The following is a 17546-nucleotide window of genomic DNA, read 5'->3' on the forward strand; positions in this document are numbered from 1 at the left end:
TTGTGTTGGTGGTCACTATGCGGTTGTCCATCGTAATTGTAGCCCTGTGCATAGCACACGGGGCATACAGCCAGGGTCTATTCAGCAGCATCATCCGCGCCCCGAGTCAAATAGCTAATGGAGCCGGGAATATACTCTCCGGGATATTCGGAGGCGGCAAATCAGAAGACCCTTGCTCCAAAAATGTGATGGAAGAGTACAAAAAATCCGTCACCGCATTCCATAATAAGTTGTATACGAACATCGCAGCTCGGAGCGATAATCACTTCGTGTTCTCTCCATATTCAGTCTGGCTGTCTTTAGCTGCTTTAGCTGAAGGCTCCGATGCCTCAGTCAAGAATCAAATATTTAGCTCCATCAACATGCCCTTACAATGGTGTCGGAGAAAGAAGTTCTATGATATTGCTTTAAATGTAGAACCAGAAGGTCGGGATGTGACTCTCAAACGGCGCAGAAGTCTGATCCTCGATGAAGACGTGAAGGTTCTATCATCTTGGGGCCGGTTGATGCGCTCGACTGGTCTCCTAAATTACGCCTACGCTCCAATCAAGAGCAACCCTAGAGCTACTTCCAAAAAAGTGCGCAACTTCATAGGAACTCGGTCTAATATTGTCCTGAAAGGTAACTCTGTTCTTCTGGACTCTTTGGACTTCAATGGTCTTTGGACAACGTCGTTCCCTGAAGCGGGTATTCGCAGCCAGCCGTTTTTCAACGAGTTGGGACAGAAGATTGGGACGGTTCAAATGATGCATTTGAAGAAGAAGGTGCGGCTGGCTCATGCTCCGTTCATGGGGGCCAAGGTTTTGGAATTGCCTGTGGGTACCAATGGCCGGTATACCATGTTGATAGCTGTGGGCACAGGAAACGGAATCCTGAAGAATGCCATCGCAATCTTCATGGGATCTATCATGGAGATTTTCTCGCTGCTGCAAATGAGCTTGTTCCCTCTAGACGTAGCGGTGCCGATGTTCCAATTGTCCTCAGAGTATGATCTGCGGCCTGCGCTAGAAGATACTGGTATTCGCCAGTTCTGGAGAAACCCAGAAGCCACAAAGTGAGTAATTTTTAATTCATTCTGTATTCAAAATACCATTAAACAAGGATTTGCATACCCTTATCTTAGACTTATATAATGACCTGTCTCTCTGTGGCGAAGGATTGATTGTTATTTGTCTAAAATGTCCAAAACCCGTGGTTTTTGTTTTCTCTTTGCTCCCGTATCTAACCCATAAACGTGGTAAGCACGAGTGTTCTTCAGAACTCTTGTTCACCTGGTAAGCATTAGTTCATTGTGTCTTTGTTATGTACCTATTCAGATTACATACGTAATAATATAAGAATCATGTACCAAAAACTCCTAATATTCTTCCAGGCTCGTATCAGACCCGCCAGCGACTCCCGGCGGTCTTATCCAGCGGGTGTCTATCAAAATCGGCAGTGAGGGTGTTGAACCACCGCCCACAGCCGGCAAGGGTCTTTTCGATGGCATCGCAAACTTAGCTTCAGACACGGCTACTGGTGTCGCGTCGGCCGTTGGTCACGAGTTTACTGCTGACAGACCGTTCATGTTTGCGCTTTTTGATACGGAAACTAGGACCTGTTTGTATGCCGGGGCGTTTTCGAGACCTAATGCTATGAAGAGGTTGTGATTGTAGCTTGTACCTATCTTGTCTCAATGGAGTTGAATTGAAAGCAAATAAATAATTCCTGAGTTTATTGTTGTTTTTTGTTGTGTCTCTTTTTTTTAATTATAATGATGCTCTTTTTTGGAATTGAGTCAATTAACTAAGTACACTTGGTGCTAGAATGTGGTTGAACTTCTACGAAACTTGTGTGGGAGTCGATATCTACTTATAATGGAAATGAAATGGTAGTTCCACAAGTGAGTATCTACTTTTTTATTTATTTCAGCGGTTCAACTTGCTTTACTTTTGTACAAATCAAAGGTTAATTAGTATGTACATTTGAAAGGTAACATAGCTACCCAGAAGCAACGTTTTAAATAACTTTGTCGGCAAACTTAAATATTAATTAGTCTGACTTTTCAATGTAAATGAAAGTCTTCCATTAACTGAGGTAGATAACGCAGAAATATTATTTCTGTATCAGTCACAGAATTCGTTCAGACCAACTTTATTTTAAGCGAAACCTGACGTTGGAATAAAACGAGATCATGTTAATAAACTATTTATTTTAAAAAATGATCCTAGTTACAAAATTTGCGAAAAAAATAACACCATTGTGAAAATATAACATTAGGTATATTAATAATAATATTTTGTTATATATTTAAAACAAGCCATCACCAAAACGAAACGAAACCAACCAGAATTTTTCAATCTGTCCCAGACTACTTATAAGTAGGCACGCTAAACGAGGAAGCTACCAAACAAGTGAGAGTTTCTTCATCAAACAGAGCGAACAAGAACGGCCTGTCTGCTATGAACTCATTGCCTACTTTAGGATCAAGTCCTGTTGGTCCTTCGGCAACGTATGGGGTTGCTTGTGGCACTTCGAATGGTGAAGAGTAGATGCCATGGTTGTCCAGGGTTAAGGTTGCTCGATGTACCCAACTGCTTGGTAACGCCGGTGGGTGGGACACGTTCCTGTTGCATAGAGATTATTTAGTTAATTATTTGTTAACAAATGGGTTGTTGAGGTAAAAGGAGAAGGTTTTTTCGAATAGGTAATAGGGCATCCTTTCTCGATCTCTACACACTTAGTAATCTACTCGTTGTACTTTGATCCCGAAAACGCTGAACCGATTTTAAAAGTATTTCTATGTTTGGGTATCTATTCTATTCCCTTTATATTTAATCCGGGAAGTAGTTTTCACAGGAAAAGGGTGCAACCGCGTGAAACAACTAGTCTATACACATAGCCTTTCTTTGCTATTATTGTACGCTAACAGTCTAACTGATCTAATTGATATAAGTACCTAAGTATCAGTATATCAGGTACATAAAGCACCTGCATATCTAATCACCACGATCTAACCGAGTAACACACTTCTGCTTTCTCGATAAACGTTAAATTCCTAACGCTCTCAAACTTCCGATAAAAATGCAAAAAAAAGAATTGATTCGATTAGTTCAGCACAAAATGTAGTGGGATTTCGTGTTCTACATCGCGGCTAGACAGGCGTGGGCTTCCCCGCATGGAATTGTTATTTATTTATAGGTGGTTATTTCAGGATTGTCTATTCGAATATTCTAGTTATAGAGTTCTTTGTTTACCTTGGCTTCGCCCATATAGGGATATATAGTACTATGAGAATTTCATATTGCTGTGTGATATAATTGAAACAGTAATGGGAAGGACAAGAAAATATTTTGTTAAGGAAATGTAAGCTTTGGTAAGCTCGACAACTCAGAAAGACTATTAGGTACTTTAGGATTTATATATCTAGTTAATATTAACCTGGTAGCAGCTGGATCAGTCCACAAACTAGTGACTCCAAAATCTTCAACCACGGTCCTTATATTCAGTTCATTAGTGGTCACAAAGCGCGGGATAGCAATCTCAACGGGCACGTTGCTTTCCTTAAACGAATCAAACATCTCGAAGACAATTTCGCTGGTCACCAAGTTGAAAGTATTCCTCACATTGTCTGTTTCAGGGAACAACGCGAAAATCATCTTGTACTGCTCATTTCCACCGACAGGTAACTCCAAAACCTTTGCTTTCAAGCTTTTGACGTATCCCAACTTTGCGCGTTTGGTCACTTTCATGAGATCCACAAATCCGATTGCGTTACCTAACTGGTCGTAGAACGGAGCTCTCTCAATCCTAGCATCAGCGAATTCTGTAGTCCAAAGCCCGTTGTAGTCGACAGTATCCACAAGGATTGAATTTCCTTTCAAGTTAATACTAGGTAAATGTGCATTCAGGAGCCTTCTCAATTCGTTTGTCGTCGCCACTGGATTGTAATGCAAAGGAGCGGTTAAAACATCCATTATATTGTTTTTCAGCACCAGATCATACCAAGTTGGGTAAGGGGTAACGCCAGCATCGAGTAGCAGAACACGGTTGCTTATGATTTTGACATCTTCAGATGGGACAAGACGAGAACCAGCGTATTGGTAATACTTCTGACGGGTACAAGCATCGTAGGGAAGTTTTAGAAGACTGAACAACTGTTGCTGGGTGTAGGGGTCTGAGCCTTCAGCTAAACCTGCTAGCATGATCCAGACTGAGAGTGGAGAATACACGAAATTGATCTCTTTCCTTGCAGACACTGCTCTGTACATTGATATCGCAAATTCGTAGAGATCAGAGCGATAATCGTGCGAGACATCAATGTGAACATTGCAGGGTTCTAGCAAATGAGTTCCTTTTAAATCGAAGTTATGTGGTCTCGGAGTCGAGACACAGAATCCCGCACAGGCTACTAGTATAGCGAAAATAAACACACGCATTTTTCTACACGTCTTATTCAGATTTAAGTGAATGAAGTACTGGCTGCCCTTCAAAATTTTACTCTTTTATATCTTGGTTGCACTTGATTAAGTGAAGTTATTATTTCGCATTCGTTTTGATTCGATTTTTTAAAATAAAAGTGCTAAATCGTCCACTTTAATTGGACGGCTTCCAATATAATATAGTTTTTTGCTCTGATCGATTTTAATTAATTGTTGAAATCCTTTTGAAGAGGTTTTCAAGTATTTGATGGCTCTTAAATATTTAGGGTTTCTGCCTAATTTATCGTATTGATGCATTGACCTACCTCAACGAGCTACAAAAAAATTGAATAACATTTCTTTACGTAGGTTATAATCGGCGATTATGATACTTTTTTTGGTTCAATCGTTGAACTGCCGAGCAAACATCCTTAATCCTGGCTATTGACGAGGACATTGACATTTACTTACAATGAGGTCATAGTTATTATAGTTATTTATCGACTACCTTCTGCCAGCGAGTTCACCCGCTTCCCAAGAGCTTATTCTTATTATGTATTAGTGCAGTTTCATCAAAAGCCATTCAGTCGTTTTGCGTGAAACAGGACTAAACCTCATTGCATCCTTCAAACTTCAAATATTTATTGCAATCATGAGTATTACATAGGTGTTACAGAATGTAGAGGTACATACATGATACCCTGTTAGGGCACAGCAATTTTATACATTTATAATATTATTACCTAGGATTAATTGATTCCTCTTTAAAAGTAAATAACATTACTAGCAGTCCTTTTCGTAGCCGGTTAAACTAGTCGGTAGATATCGTAGGTAGGCTTTAAACCTTGTCCATTGCCGGTCGCTAACCTTTATAATGAAAACAAAAGACGTCTTTTATTTTCATATAGGCCTTGCGCGCGTTGCTGTAGCTGTGATAGGCGTTTAAATATACCTTGATATTTATATAGGCTTACAAATGTAGGTATCTACTTTTATGATATAGGTTTACTTGTGAAGCTTAGAATATGTATTTTTGTCTAGCAAATATGACGATGATGTCCTTCTAGCCGATTATCGGTGGCTGTTCTCATATAAGGAGCTTAGCCAACTGTGCGGGACATATTATAGTGCACAAGCATTTTTGGATATACCCAGTGGTTAAAAACCGAAGTTTGCATACATACCTATTGAAAGTCCATTTCATAGAATTTTGTTTGCAGCGTCATACTTCAAAAATGTTTTACCTACGTTCTACAAATTGCTATTTGAGTATGAGAGATGTATGTTAGTAACAAGAAACATAGAAGACATTTCTAGAAATGGGCAAAGAAATACAAAAACATTGTTATGTCTATTTCAGCAACGTTATGGATTGGTGTCCGAATGGCAACAGACTGACCTTTTCACATGTAAAACTTACCTAACCTTTAGTCAAAACCGCCCTTATATAAAGTTAAAGTTTACTTATAGTTTTAGGTTTTATTTAAAGCCTTAGGCTATGTTTCAAACAGTTGTCTGGGGAATACTTAAAATAGTAACCACGACCCTTGGAGGCAAAGGGCAATTGAATGAAAACGGCTGGATTTTAGACACTGTTTTAGAAGCTATGATTTCACTAACCTTACAATTAATTATGTTTGTCTGTACGCGATGAAAAGTTGATTGAGATGTTTGACACACAAGTAGATAATACCCCGGAGACAGATATAGCCCATCTTTTTCATGTATTGAAGAAGTTCATGCGGGGCGGGAGTAATACCGCTAGAGGAAGTTTGTAGGTGTAATTATATAACAAAAATGTCGTTTGTATTACCATGCCAAATGTAAGTATAATTAAATGGAGATAATTATAATGTGTTTACTGTTTATTCCATAGTATGTAGATTACGACATACCTATGCAAGGAGGTAAGCAATACCTATATGCAAGGAGGTCTGTGAACATTATGCAATAAATAAATAAAAAAACTCAAATAATCCTCACCATTTATTACCAAAACCTCAAAGAGGATAAGTAGGCCTAGAAAACGCTGCCGCCAAAAGGATTGACTTTGTCTCTGAATCTACCAAGCCAAACAAGAAAGGCCGGTCAGCCACAAAGTCTGTGCCTAGAATAGGTTCTAAGCCAGTGCGGAGGCCTGAGGGGTGATTGTACTCTGTGGGCTCGAAGTACAGGCCAGTGTTATTGAGGACTGCGGTAGAACGCTGCACGAAGCTGCTCGGGTGAGCTGGCGGGTTTGATATGTACCTGTGGCGAATATAATTGTGTTTTAGGTTAATGTAAAAGAAAATTTTGTGTTTTACACCATTCGATTGTGAGGTTGGTTTTACGAATATATCGGTATTTTCATAAATTGATCTAGTTTTAGCTACGGATGTTTCAGGATGGATAGGATGTTACGGGTGCAGGTCAGCTGGAAGATATTTCTCTTTAAATAAGAAATTATTATGTAGGCTAGGTATCTTTCATTCCTAATCTTTTTTTATATGTGTACACATAAACTGGCTCATAAATAAATCAATTTGCAGCAGCCGTCGTAATCGTTAGCTGTGTCACCATTATTTGTTAAATATGAAAGTTTTTCACACCATGTTATCTTTGAGATATTGAACTAAACTTCGTTACCTATTTAAATTTCTTTAATATAACTCACCTAGTAACAGAGGGATCAGTCCAAAGCTCGTGAACCCCCAAATCTTCTAACACCGTCCTCACATCCACTTCGCTAGTTATCACCGTTCTTGGTATCGCAACATCTATCTGCACATAACTGTGTCTCAGCCCAGCAAACAATTCAAATATAAGCTCCTTAGTAACACCAGTAACAACAGGCTTCAAGTCAGCATCCCCTATAACAACGCTGAACAACATTCGATAACGCTCGTCAACGCCAATAGGTAATTCAAGTACCTTAGCGTTTAGTTTCTTCACATAACCCATCCTAGCTCGTCTTTTGACTTTCATTATATCCACGGTTCCTATTTGTTTTCCTACCAAATCGTAGAACGGTGCTCTTTCGACGACCGCATCACCGAATGCCGTGGTCCATAAACCATTGTAATCCATTGTGTCTAAAAGGACCGAGTTTCCACTCAGATCCAATCTTGGGAGACGCGCAGACATGATTCTTTTGATCTCATTAGCTGTTGCTACCGGGTTGTACCTCATCGGCGCTGTTATTACCTCTAGAAGAGAATTCTTCACAACTAAGCCGTGCCAACTTGGGTTTAATACGGTACCATCATTGATTAATAGGACCCTTGTGCTTTTAATGTTCACGTCGTTGGTAGGGAACGCACGAGTAGTTGCCAGTTGGTAGTAAAGCTGTCGGATGCACGGGTCATTAGGCAGGTTTAGAAGTTGGAACAGTTTCTGCTGTGTTAAAGGCTCAGCACCCTCCGCGATCGCCGCGAGCATTATCCATATCGATAATGGAGAGAATACGAAGTTTAGATTGCTTCGAAAAGCAACGGGTCTGAACAATGAAATACTGAAGTTGTAAATCGAACTCCGATAGTTATAGATCAAGTCTTCGTTCACGATGCATATTCTTGGGTCGTAGACCAATGAAGATATAAGTCTTTGGTCATGGTGTGTTAATATTGGAACACAACAACACACTAGTAGTAAAGTTAGAATTAATAGTCGCATGGTTACACGTCCACGTCAGTTTCCGCGAAAGGTTGCACTAAGTTGTTTAAGAAATCTAGCGTCTTATATAGGTCAGAGAGTTTTGATAAAGGAATAGTTTAGTACGGCTGTCTGTTTGTTCATAGTGTAATTTTTTTAAAAATATGATCTGGGAAATATTTGGAACACAGAATAGTAGTTCTCTGGAGTGCGAAATTAAAGTAATCCAGCTTATGACACCAAATTAGCTTATTTACCAAAATCCTAGTTTACAGAAAGCTAGTCTGGTCATTTGGTTTGCAAAATACTCGTATTATCAGATGGGCCAGTGTGAATGCATAATGCAGGAGACAAAAACACAATTAGCATAGAAATGTCCCTCAACAGGTGTTGAGGCAAAAAGTTAATGTTAGTTGCAGTTTGTAGACACGGCTCAAGGTCGTTCAGATGCAAGAGAATAAAAGTTTGACAGGATTGGATAAAAAAACAGAGTAAATAACACTAGTCATTCGTCCAGCTTTGTCACCGATATAAATACCGGTATTAGTTTCGATTTCAACAAATCTTTTGATAATTTAGTAGAAGGAAAGAAGAGCTTCTGCCCACCATGTTTAAGTGCTTAATTGCATCTTCATAAAATCAGCAGTTCTTTTTTACCGTCACAAAAAAAATCTGATTCTGATAGAGATATAGACAAACATAATAAAGAATTGTATGCTGCTTAATTTATTTATTGAGGAGGAGATTCTTCATAAAAAAGTTAAAAAAAAGCAGAACATGATTTATTAGAACGAAAATAAATTCTTAATTTAAATGCTGTAACTAATTCTAGATTCACAATCACCATTCATCAGCTGATAAACCCAACATCAGGAAAAAACGAAATGTCATTGGAATCACTTTTGATCTTTTTTATATCATAAATCACTTAACAGGTTGTTTTAAGTTTTATTTTTCCACCAATCAACATAAAAACTTATGGAATTGCACATCCAATTATAAAGAAGGATTTAATAACTTAATATTGACTGACTCTAATTAGGATAGGTTGGTTGAGTATACATTGTAGCCATTAGACAAGAGTATGTTTCTGTATCAAAAAGACCGAACATAAATGGTCTGTCAGCTATGAACTCGCTGAAGAATAGGTCTTCAGGGCTTGAAGGGGGTCCAAAAGACCGGAGTTCAACGACCGCTGGTAGATTCACTCCATCCTTGTTGAGGGTTAAAGTGGAACGTTGGACGTAGCTGCTGGGTAAAGCCGGTGGCGTTGATATGTACCTGAGATAGGATAATTGTTGTTATATTTTTGTTGTGAAGACTAAATAGATGATGTTATGCAATGATTACCTATTTAGCAACGAACGGACTAAGGAACGGAGGCAAGACTAGAATAAACAAAAAGGGAGAGGTTGTTTCTGGGTGTTTTTATATTTCGACTTTGATATAAATATATCTGGTAATGACATCAAAAAATCACACAGCTTTATATACCATGGATCGGCTGTATTTTTTAAAACAGACCCATTACATTTTGGCGTTGTATCAAGCTCTTTTAACTTCACACATTTCGGTTTGAACCTCACCCAAAACTGTTAAAAACTACTACAGAAGTTAGCAGTTTCACGAGCAATTTACTCTGAAAATAATTTAGATTTCCAAAAGTGTTTCAATTTAAAATCAATTAATTTAGGTATTCAAGTCCCTACTCGTCTAAGGATTATTGACCTACAAATTGTATTTGCGGATATTATAATTGACTTAACGGAAGGTCCCTTATTTACATAAGATAAATTTTACCTGGTCGCTTCAGGATCCGTCCATAGGTTCTTAATTCCAAAATCTTCTAAGATGGTCCTTGCATCCAATTCTGAGTTTATCGTAAACTGTGGTAACGCTACATCTATCGGTACTCGACTTTCTTGCAATGTTCCCAGCACTTCTTTTATAATGGAGCTTTTCATCTCTCTGATAATCGGTCTCAAATCATTATTCCCTACAACCAGAGCTATAATTATACTATACTGGTTGTTAGTTCCAATTGGTAGTTCCAACATCTTGGATTGTAACTTCGGTACGTATCCTACTTTAGCACGGCGTTTCACGGTCATCATATCTACGGAACCAATGCGTTGACCAGCTACGTTGTGGAAGGGCGCTCGTTTCACCACCGCATCAGCGAATGCTGTGTTCCACAAACCGTTGTAATCCATCGTATCAAGTAAGACTGAGTTGCCTCGTAAGTTTAGTCGTGGAAAGTTTGCGTACACAACCTGTCTGATCACATTTGCAGCTACTGGTGGGTTGAACTTAATAGGTGCCGAAATGACGTCTAGTAAAGAATTCTTTGTAACGAAATTGTGCCATAAGGGGTTAGGTATGACTCCTTCATCGATGACGAGAGCTCTTGTGCTGACAACGGACACATCAGGGGTTAAGGAGAACCGACTTGCTGCCAGCTGGTAATATCTTTGGCGAATGCATGGGTTATCTGGTAACATCAGAGTTTTGAACAGTTGCTGTTGAGTTTCGTGATCTGCTCCTTCTGCGATAGCTGCCAACGTCATCCACATTGAGTGAGAAGAGACAACAAACTGGTAAGTGCCGAGTGGAGCCACGTGTTTGTAAACTTCTATCGTGAAGTTATGAATGGCATCTTGATATCCTTCGAAGACGTTCTCGTATTCAGGACATGGTCCTGAGTCTATGCGCAAGGAGTCCAAAGACCCGTATATAGTGACTATGCCTCGTTTTGCCGCCAAAACATATTGTAAAGCGAAGGCCACAACAAAACAAAAGACACTCGCCCTCATTTTGTAAAGATCGAATACAACTGCCGCTTGCAAATCTTTTTGGGTCTTATATAGGAAAAAGAGCTACTTCATCATAATCCTACAAAGAAAAACATTAAAGTGCAATTCGTTTATGCTGTTTACCTTTTAAAGGAAAAGAAAGAAAAACTTTACGGCTAAATTAAACCGAGTTTATACAAGGTGTTGTTTTGCATTTGTGCCATAGTTCAGGAGGAGGACATACAATACGTAAATAATCGATTGGAATTACAGTAGATGGGAAATAACTAATATGCACTGCTTTTTTTGTCATTGTAATGTCGTGGTATTTCCGAAGTAATCCAATTTTATGAATGAAATTTATGAGTGATCGTTGCGTATGCTTTGTGTTTGCGTTTGTGTGAGGGTGCAGCACGGTTTTAACACCAGTAACATACGCGTCAAGTTTAAATAAGGCTAGATGACATTTACGGAATTCCGAAAAAAAACTAAAGAAAAAAAATTACGTACCAATTTTTTTATTGATTTGGGTCGAGAATCATTAGCATAATTACCTCCTTGAATATGGCACGGATGCAAATCAACAGCTTGTAGTAAAACCGGTTAGATGTCCTGATTTTACTGTTTTAAAAGTAATAATTGTAGCACCGCTATGTTAAGTGCCTCTTGAATAATCCGAGCAAAAATGTCATGCTAGTATTACAAACCGCAAATCTTGTGTATTAGATTCATTAATCGCTGCCCGCGACTCTATTCGATCATTTTTTAATCAGCTGCTGATATTCCGAAACCTTTCCAAAACATACTTTTTTGGCATTGTCAAAGTTATTTACGAGAATACTTGAGTCTTGCAAATGCACTCAAACCTATTGATTGAAGTTGATTGCTCGGAAATTAAGCTTATCGGTCGAAGTCAATGACATGTTTATAGAAATATTTTTTTGGCAAATCACTTTTAATGAATTCATCAATCTTCAATCTTTATGTAGGTAAAGCTACCTTTTAAATTGTATAGTATTAGGTATATTCTTATTTTTTTGTATGTTTTTTTTTAATAACTGCATTAATATCAAAACACTGGTGACCCACAACAGGTCTGTCAAGGTTAAAATACAGGAATTATAATTTTAATATTCTAACAAATTAAATAAATTGTAAATTAGCTGAGAGCTGGTATAATTTTATGATACCTAATTTTTATGCAATTTGAGTTCCTGTAGCTAGACAGGTATTATTACCAGACTAGATTTCATATTATGTGCATTTATACAGAGCAGTATTTTCGAGGCATTTTTTTATTCCACTAAGGTATCAGATACAATAGCGTATTTATATAATTATGATATGCTACATATATGGCTTGCGGTCAGAGGTCAGCGAGGTCATATTCAAAACGTCTTAAAAAGCTCAATGAAACAGAAAAAAAACGTAACTGTCATGTTTAGCATGGCCAAGGAACGCATGCAGGTCCTTCCTAGTCAGTGGGCTCATAAAACGCAAACAATTTAGGATTATTATCATTTTCATCCATGTAACGATTCAATCCTCCTACCTCTATGTACCTACGTTAACTGTCAAAGGTTATCAACAAAGTACATACCATAAATTCATTTGAGCTGTTAATTTTAGTAGGCCTGCCGGGGCTGCGGGTTGTTCGAAAGAGATACCGCGGCCCTGGCACATAAAAGGCCCACGACGGAACACGACGGTTTTAAGTCAGTAAGAGTCTGACACTCCCTCGCCGCTGCTTACCCACAGCGGGAGGGTCATTTGATGAATTTTGACGTCGTTAAAAAAAAGGTGTTAATTTTAGTACTCTGCAATCATGTGATTCGGTGACTGCAACGATATTAATAAAATATTCTATGATGAGCCGGTTTGACAGTGATGTATTGAGTAACATAATACTGGTTTTAAAGGATTTAGAATTTATATATATTGGCGAAAAAAAACCGTTGTTTATCTTCAGTGCTTTATCCATTGAGATATTTAGTCACCATTATTTAACTATAGTCTATTTATTTTACCGCGAAGAAGCCGCTGGTGACCACTATTAATTCAATAAAAACCGACACCCAAATGAAAAGTTTTATTAACATCATCATTAACATTTAATGTATATAAGTAGGCTGACTATAAATGGAAGACATCAAACATGAATACATTTCTGCATCAAAGAGTCCAAACAGAAACGGTCGGTTAGCCACGAACTCCCTTCCTACAACGGGATCAATGTTCGTGGTTACGTTAACCAAGGAGTCTGTGGTTGCTGGGGCTGGTCTGATGCCTTGGTTGTCCAGGGTTATGGTGGAACGCTGCACGAAACTGGTCGGTAACGCCGGCGGAGTGGATATGTGCCTGATACAATAATTTAGGTTTTAATAGTGTAATTTTTTTTGGATTTGTTTAATTCAAGTGCGCATTGACCATAACAATTGCACCAACATTAAGTTGGTTATAAACATTACGAATTATAACGAACGACGTAGTTATAAAATGCAAGTGCACATTTAATTTAATAACCTGGCTAGATTAGAGCTAGAATATAACTGAGTCAATTTTGCAGTTATTTTCGTATTTCTTTTTTTTTTACTGAGTAATTATTTTAGTTTTTTTTTTTAATTATAATAAGTGCAGTTTTGCATAATGTAAACATTGTCGTGGTATTATAAAATTTAAATTACCTGGTAGTATTTGGATTTGTCCAGAATCCAGAGATTCCCAATTTCTCTAGTATAACTCGAACATTAACTTGAGTAGTCATCGAAAACCTCGGTATAGCGATTTCCACTGGGACATTGCTCTCACGTGCAGATTCTAAGTACTCAATAATTAACGTATTCTTAACTTTTTTGAGAATAGCTTCGACATCACTATTTTCCTTAAGCAAAGCAAATAACATTCGGTAGCGACCATTCAAGCCAATAGGAAGATCCAAAAATTTCGCATTGATACTTTCAACGAAGCCTGTTTTCGCGCGCTTCGTCACTCGCATCAAATCAACTTCACCTATTTGCTTTCCAGCCATGTTATAGAATGGTGAACGTTGGACCGTCGCGTCTGAGAAGGCAGTGCTCCACAAACCCTCATAGTCCATCGTATCGACGATAACAGAGTTGCCACTCAAGTCGAGACCCGTCAAACTGACTGAAGAAAGGCTAATAGCGTTAAGCGCTCCCTGGGGATCGTCCCGTAATGGCACCGACGATAAATCGATGAGACGGTTATTCGCTACAAAGTTATACCAGTCAGGATTCAACGCCACATTACTATCGAAAAGCATCGAACGCGTTGAGACGACATTTACGTAACTACTGGCGAGGTATCGACTTGTAGCTAATTGATAGTAGTTCAGTCGCTCACAGGGGTCGCTTGGGAGTCTTAGGAACCAAAACATCTGTTGTTGCGTGTAAGAGTCGGCACCCTCAGCCAAAGCGGCGAGAATTATCCAAACGGACAGAGGGGAGAATGTGAAATGGTACGAACTCCGAGGCCCGATGTCCTTGTATGCCTGAGCGGTGAACTCGTAAACAGATATACGGTATTCTTGTGTCACATCGCGGAATAAGTTACACGAGTCGACGCTCCGTGAAAATATATCTTCATATCCAGCGACGGTGCTCACTAATATTACTTGTAGCAGCCAAATTATAGCTTTCATTGTAATAGGACTTGTTCGACGTGTGTGTAGTATTAGGATTTATGTTCTTCTAGTGTAAAAATGGCTCTGTATTTTCTTTTATAGGTTGGAGCGTCGTTTTGCTGGCGCCACGTAGTAAGCTAAAGTCGCCGGTACACAGGGTGCATTGTGCGGGCGACAGGTAAATCCGATTAATGCTCTGAAGGCTCCACTGGCCCATTTATCAGGAAGCTACCGTTTTGCTCTTGGTGTGCCTGTTGAATGCACGCCAGCTGTTTGTGAGTTACACACGGTTTGGTGTTACAATTGATTTTCCAGTGACTTACGGCTCGAATAGTTTGTGGAATATTCAACGGGTTTAGAGTTCAAGAGATCAAGATTTCTAGATTCTAATTTTGCAAATGTATTTTTTGCAACATAATGCAACTCAACATACACTTCCGGGATCAGTTTAATAACGCAGTATTTTAGTAATTTATTCTATTTTAAAATTCCTAATGCTTGTCACTCGCTAGGACATAGAACCCATTATCTACAGAAATGTATCGAAATAAATGACCTTTAAAAGCTCAACATACACACGTGGCAAAATAACCCATATTTCTCGCCAATATTTCACCAAACCACGCATTGAATTGTAATCCCAACACAACAGCGTATTATTTCTCCCAAACGCTTTTCCTGTCACGTCGTTCAAGGGCCATTGAGTTCAGAAATCTGGTGAAGGGCTCAGACCGAATTACAGCAAACAATGAGATGATTGAGTGAACTCGTACAAGTGGCTTGCAAGTTAAAGCAAACGTGGCCTAAGTTTCGAGAGCTTACTTACTGTATGTTAGGTAGGTACTCCTGGTACGTAGAACGTTCTGGGGCCTTTGTTCTATCATTTTGGGGTAGCTTATGTTAGGAGATTGTTAGATATAATTGGCAAACGATTAGGCAAACGTAGCCGTACAATGGATCAATAATTTGAAGAAGATGGTGGACGGTGGATGAATGTGGGCTGTCAGGGACCAGGATGGACCAGGACTCATTGGAAGAAGACTATGTTTAGCTGTGGATGGCAATGAGTTGATATGAAGATAAAAAAGTAAGTGACTTTCTAATTGTATCTTAAACAACGATGAATAACGGCTAAGGAATATATCGTTGAGAAAAAAAGTCTGATAACGTCAATTCACTTTGGGAAAACAAGTTGATTTACGCTCATTCCTTCTTTGTATGAGAAAAGCCCCGTGCCCTGTAGTGAGACAGTAAAAATGCCGATGATGATTTGAAATACAATAGTTATGTCTTGCTTAGGTACGTAGAATTAAAATGGTTCTTTGTTCTAGATTTAGAGAAAAATAAAAAATATATATGCACATATTTACTTAATAATAAATAATTAGTTTGCTCGCTTTACCGAGATTTATTGTCTAATGCAAGGTTATATGCAGTTACGTTGTAAATCCAGTTTTCTTTGTTCTAGTAGATAAAACATTTGAATAATTTACAGATTAATTAGCTGTTCGCGGTTTTGCACGTGTCGGGAGAACCACTTCCTGAAACCGAGTACAATGTAGCCCATACATGTCCTTTTTTTGTACTAGACTATCTATGTACTAAACATTACTCCGGTTCAGTAGGTCCAGCGTGGAAGCCCGATATACATTCAAAACAATCTTCACAGAAAGGATATTTTAAGAGTTTCTAAATTTTAAAATTCAAGAGCCACTTAACCATTTACAAAAAGGATATAAAAATCTTTGACATTAGACCTTCATACCTATCACATGCTAAATGAATTTTCTATCTACCGTATCGAAATTAATGTATTACTTCTCTATCAATTTGATAACTTGCTAATTGAGTCTAAGTCTAAAGCTTTGAACACATGAATGATAACTTTAGGCATGTATGATAGGGGACGTGGTTGATACAACCTACCCAGTTTTGTTACAACCCATCCATGCATGAAACAATTATTTGAATGAGGCTTTAGAGACTTAAGTTCATTTATTTACCTATGTATAACAAGAACCATACAGGTTAACAGTTTGTACTAAAATTTTTATAATAGGATATCGTACTTATTATTTACACCTACTTTTTATTTGTGTTTTTCGAAATCTATAGATAAAGATGTAGACACCCTTTAGAAAACCCAAAGTGTAAAATCAAAGTTGTGCAACAGAAATAACAACAAAACAAGAAATAGCAATTTTATTTAATGATCATAAACGATGTCACACATGTAAATTGAAGTCACAAAGCAAGTTTTTATCTGCTTCTAAAAAATAAATAATGCATATATTTTAAACTCTGACTCATGAACACAAATCAATAGGTAGGTACATGTATTATTTTTTTGTATCGCTCAGAGAAATCATATTTTTTTGTTATTAAAAGTGAATTGGAATCACCTTTTCACAGAATATTATAAAAACGTTAAAAATAATATTAACAAAAAACTGGCTAAGTGCGAGTCGCACACAAATGGTTCCGAAGAGTTTATCTAGAATAAAATTTTTCAGTAGGTATTTTCCGTTGAAACGGCAACAATAATAAAAACATCATACGTAATAATTTCAACCGTCTAACTATCACGATACATGAGATACAGCCTGGTGACAGGCGGACGAACGGACATCGAAGTCTTAGCAACAAACTCTTTGGTTACGGAACACTAAAATGACAAAAAGTAGTCGGTTGAGGCAGGTTAACATGACACACGGACAAACCAATTAGCAAACCGTTTTATACTTAATTAGCCTGCCGTATAAAAACTGCAATTTTATATGAAATAAAAACATGACGTTTTCATAGTGCAACAGCGATGAAATTCGACATAGATATACAATATGCATATCCCCGAGTAGACTATATTTTTTTCCGGCTACGGGGAGAATTTATTGTTCTCTGAAAACGGGTGAAATCGCGGGAAACAGCCAGTCTGCAATAATATTTTTTAATGGTTTGTACCCTAGTGGCTCCGAAACTGCAACCACAAAACTATTTCACTTTTGAGAAGACTATCCTTAAATAACATTGGCTTTATTTTGTCCGGGTACGGGAAGAATTTCGTTTAGAAGCGGGTAAAAC

The 17546-nt window shown here is 38.1% G+C and overlaps 4 protein-coding genes across 5 annotated transcripts; 1 reads left to right on the forward strand and 3 right to left on the reverse strand.

Annotated features, from left to right (window-relative positions):
* Nucleotides 1-17: 17 nt before the first annotated feature.
* On the forward strand, nt 18-1716 carry LOC124642159 (serpin B5-like). The gene is made up of 2 exons (XM_047180473.1): nt 18-1054; nt 1373-1716. The coding sequence occupies exons 1-2, from the start codon at nt 18-20 to the stop codon at nt 1647-1649; spliced, it is 1314 nt and encodes a 437-aa protein (XP_047036429.1). The 3' UTR covers nt 1650-1716.
* Nucleotides 1717-2174: 458 nt separating this feature from the next.
* LOC124642477 (serpin-Z4-like) lies at nt 2175-8084 on the reverse strand. Of its 2 annotated transcripts, XM_047180909.1 has the most exons (3): nt 7054-8084; nt 6384-6647; nt 2504-2606 (listed from the first exon to the last, which is right to left on the reverse strand). In XM_047180909.1, the coding sequence occupies exons 1-2, from the start codon at nt 8049-8051 to the stop codon at nt 6401-6403; spliced, it is 1245 nt and encodes a 414-aa protein (XP_047036865.1). In that variant the 5' UTR covers nt 8052-8084; the 3' UTR covers nt 2504-2606; nt 6384-6400. The 2 variants fall into 2 exon arrangements, with proteins under 2 accessions (XP_047036864.1, XP_047036865.1); XM_047180908.1 differs by lacking the exons at nt 6384-6647; nt 7054-8084 and adding an exon at nt 3421-4874 and having other exon boundaries at nt 2175-2606.
* Nucleotides 8085-8928: 844 nt separating this feature from the next.
* On the reverse strand, nt 8929-10843 carry LOC124642399 (ovalbumin-related protein X-like). The gene is made up of 2 exons (XM_047180803.1): nt 9831-10843; nt 8929-9311 (listed from the first exon to the last, which is right to left on the reverse strand). Exons 1-2 carry the CDS (start codon nt 10841-10843, stop codon nt 9065-9067), a joined length of 1260 nt encoding a protein of 419 aa, XP_047036759.1. The 3' UTR covers nt 8929-9064.
* Nucleotides 10844-12914: 2071 nt separating this feature from the next.
* Nucleotides 12915-14679, reverse strand: LOC124642363 (serpin I2-like). The gene is made up of 2 exons (XM_047180759.1): nt 13507-14679; nt 12915-13180 (listed from the first exon to the last, which is right to left on the reverse strand). The coding sequence occupies exons 1-2, from the start codon at nt 14481-14483 to the stop codon at nt 12934-12936; spliced, it is 1224 nt and encodes a 407-aa protein (XP_047036715.1). The 5' UTR covers nt 14484-14679; the 3' UTR covers nt 12915-12933.
* Between the last annotated feature and the right edge of the window lie 2867 nt (nt 14680-17546).

This window comes from Helicoverpa zea, chromosome 24 (genome assembly GCF_022581195.2).
Source record: "Helicoverpa zea isolate HzStark_Cry1AcR chromosome 24, ilHelZeax1.1, whole genome shotgun sequence".
NCBI lineage: Eukaryota > Metazoa > Arthropoda > Insecta > Lepidoptera > Noctuidae > Helicoverpa > Helicoverpa zea.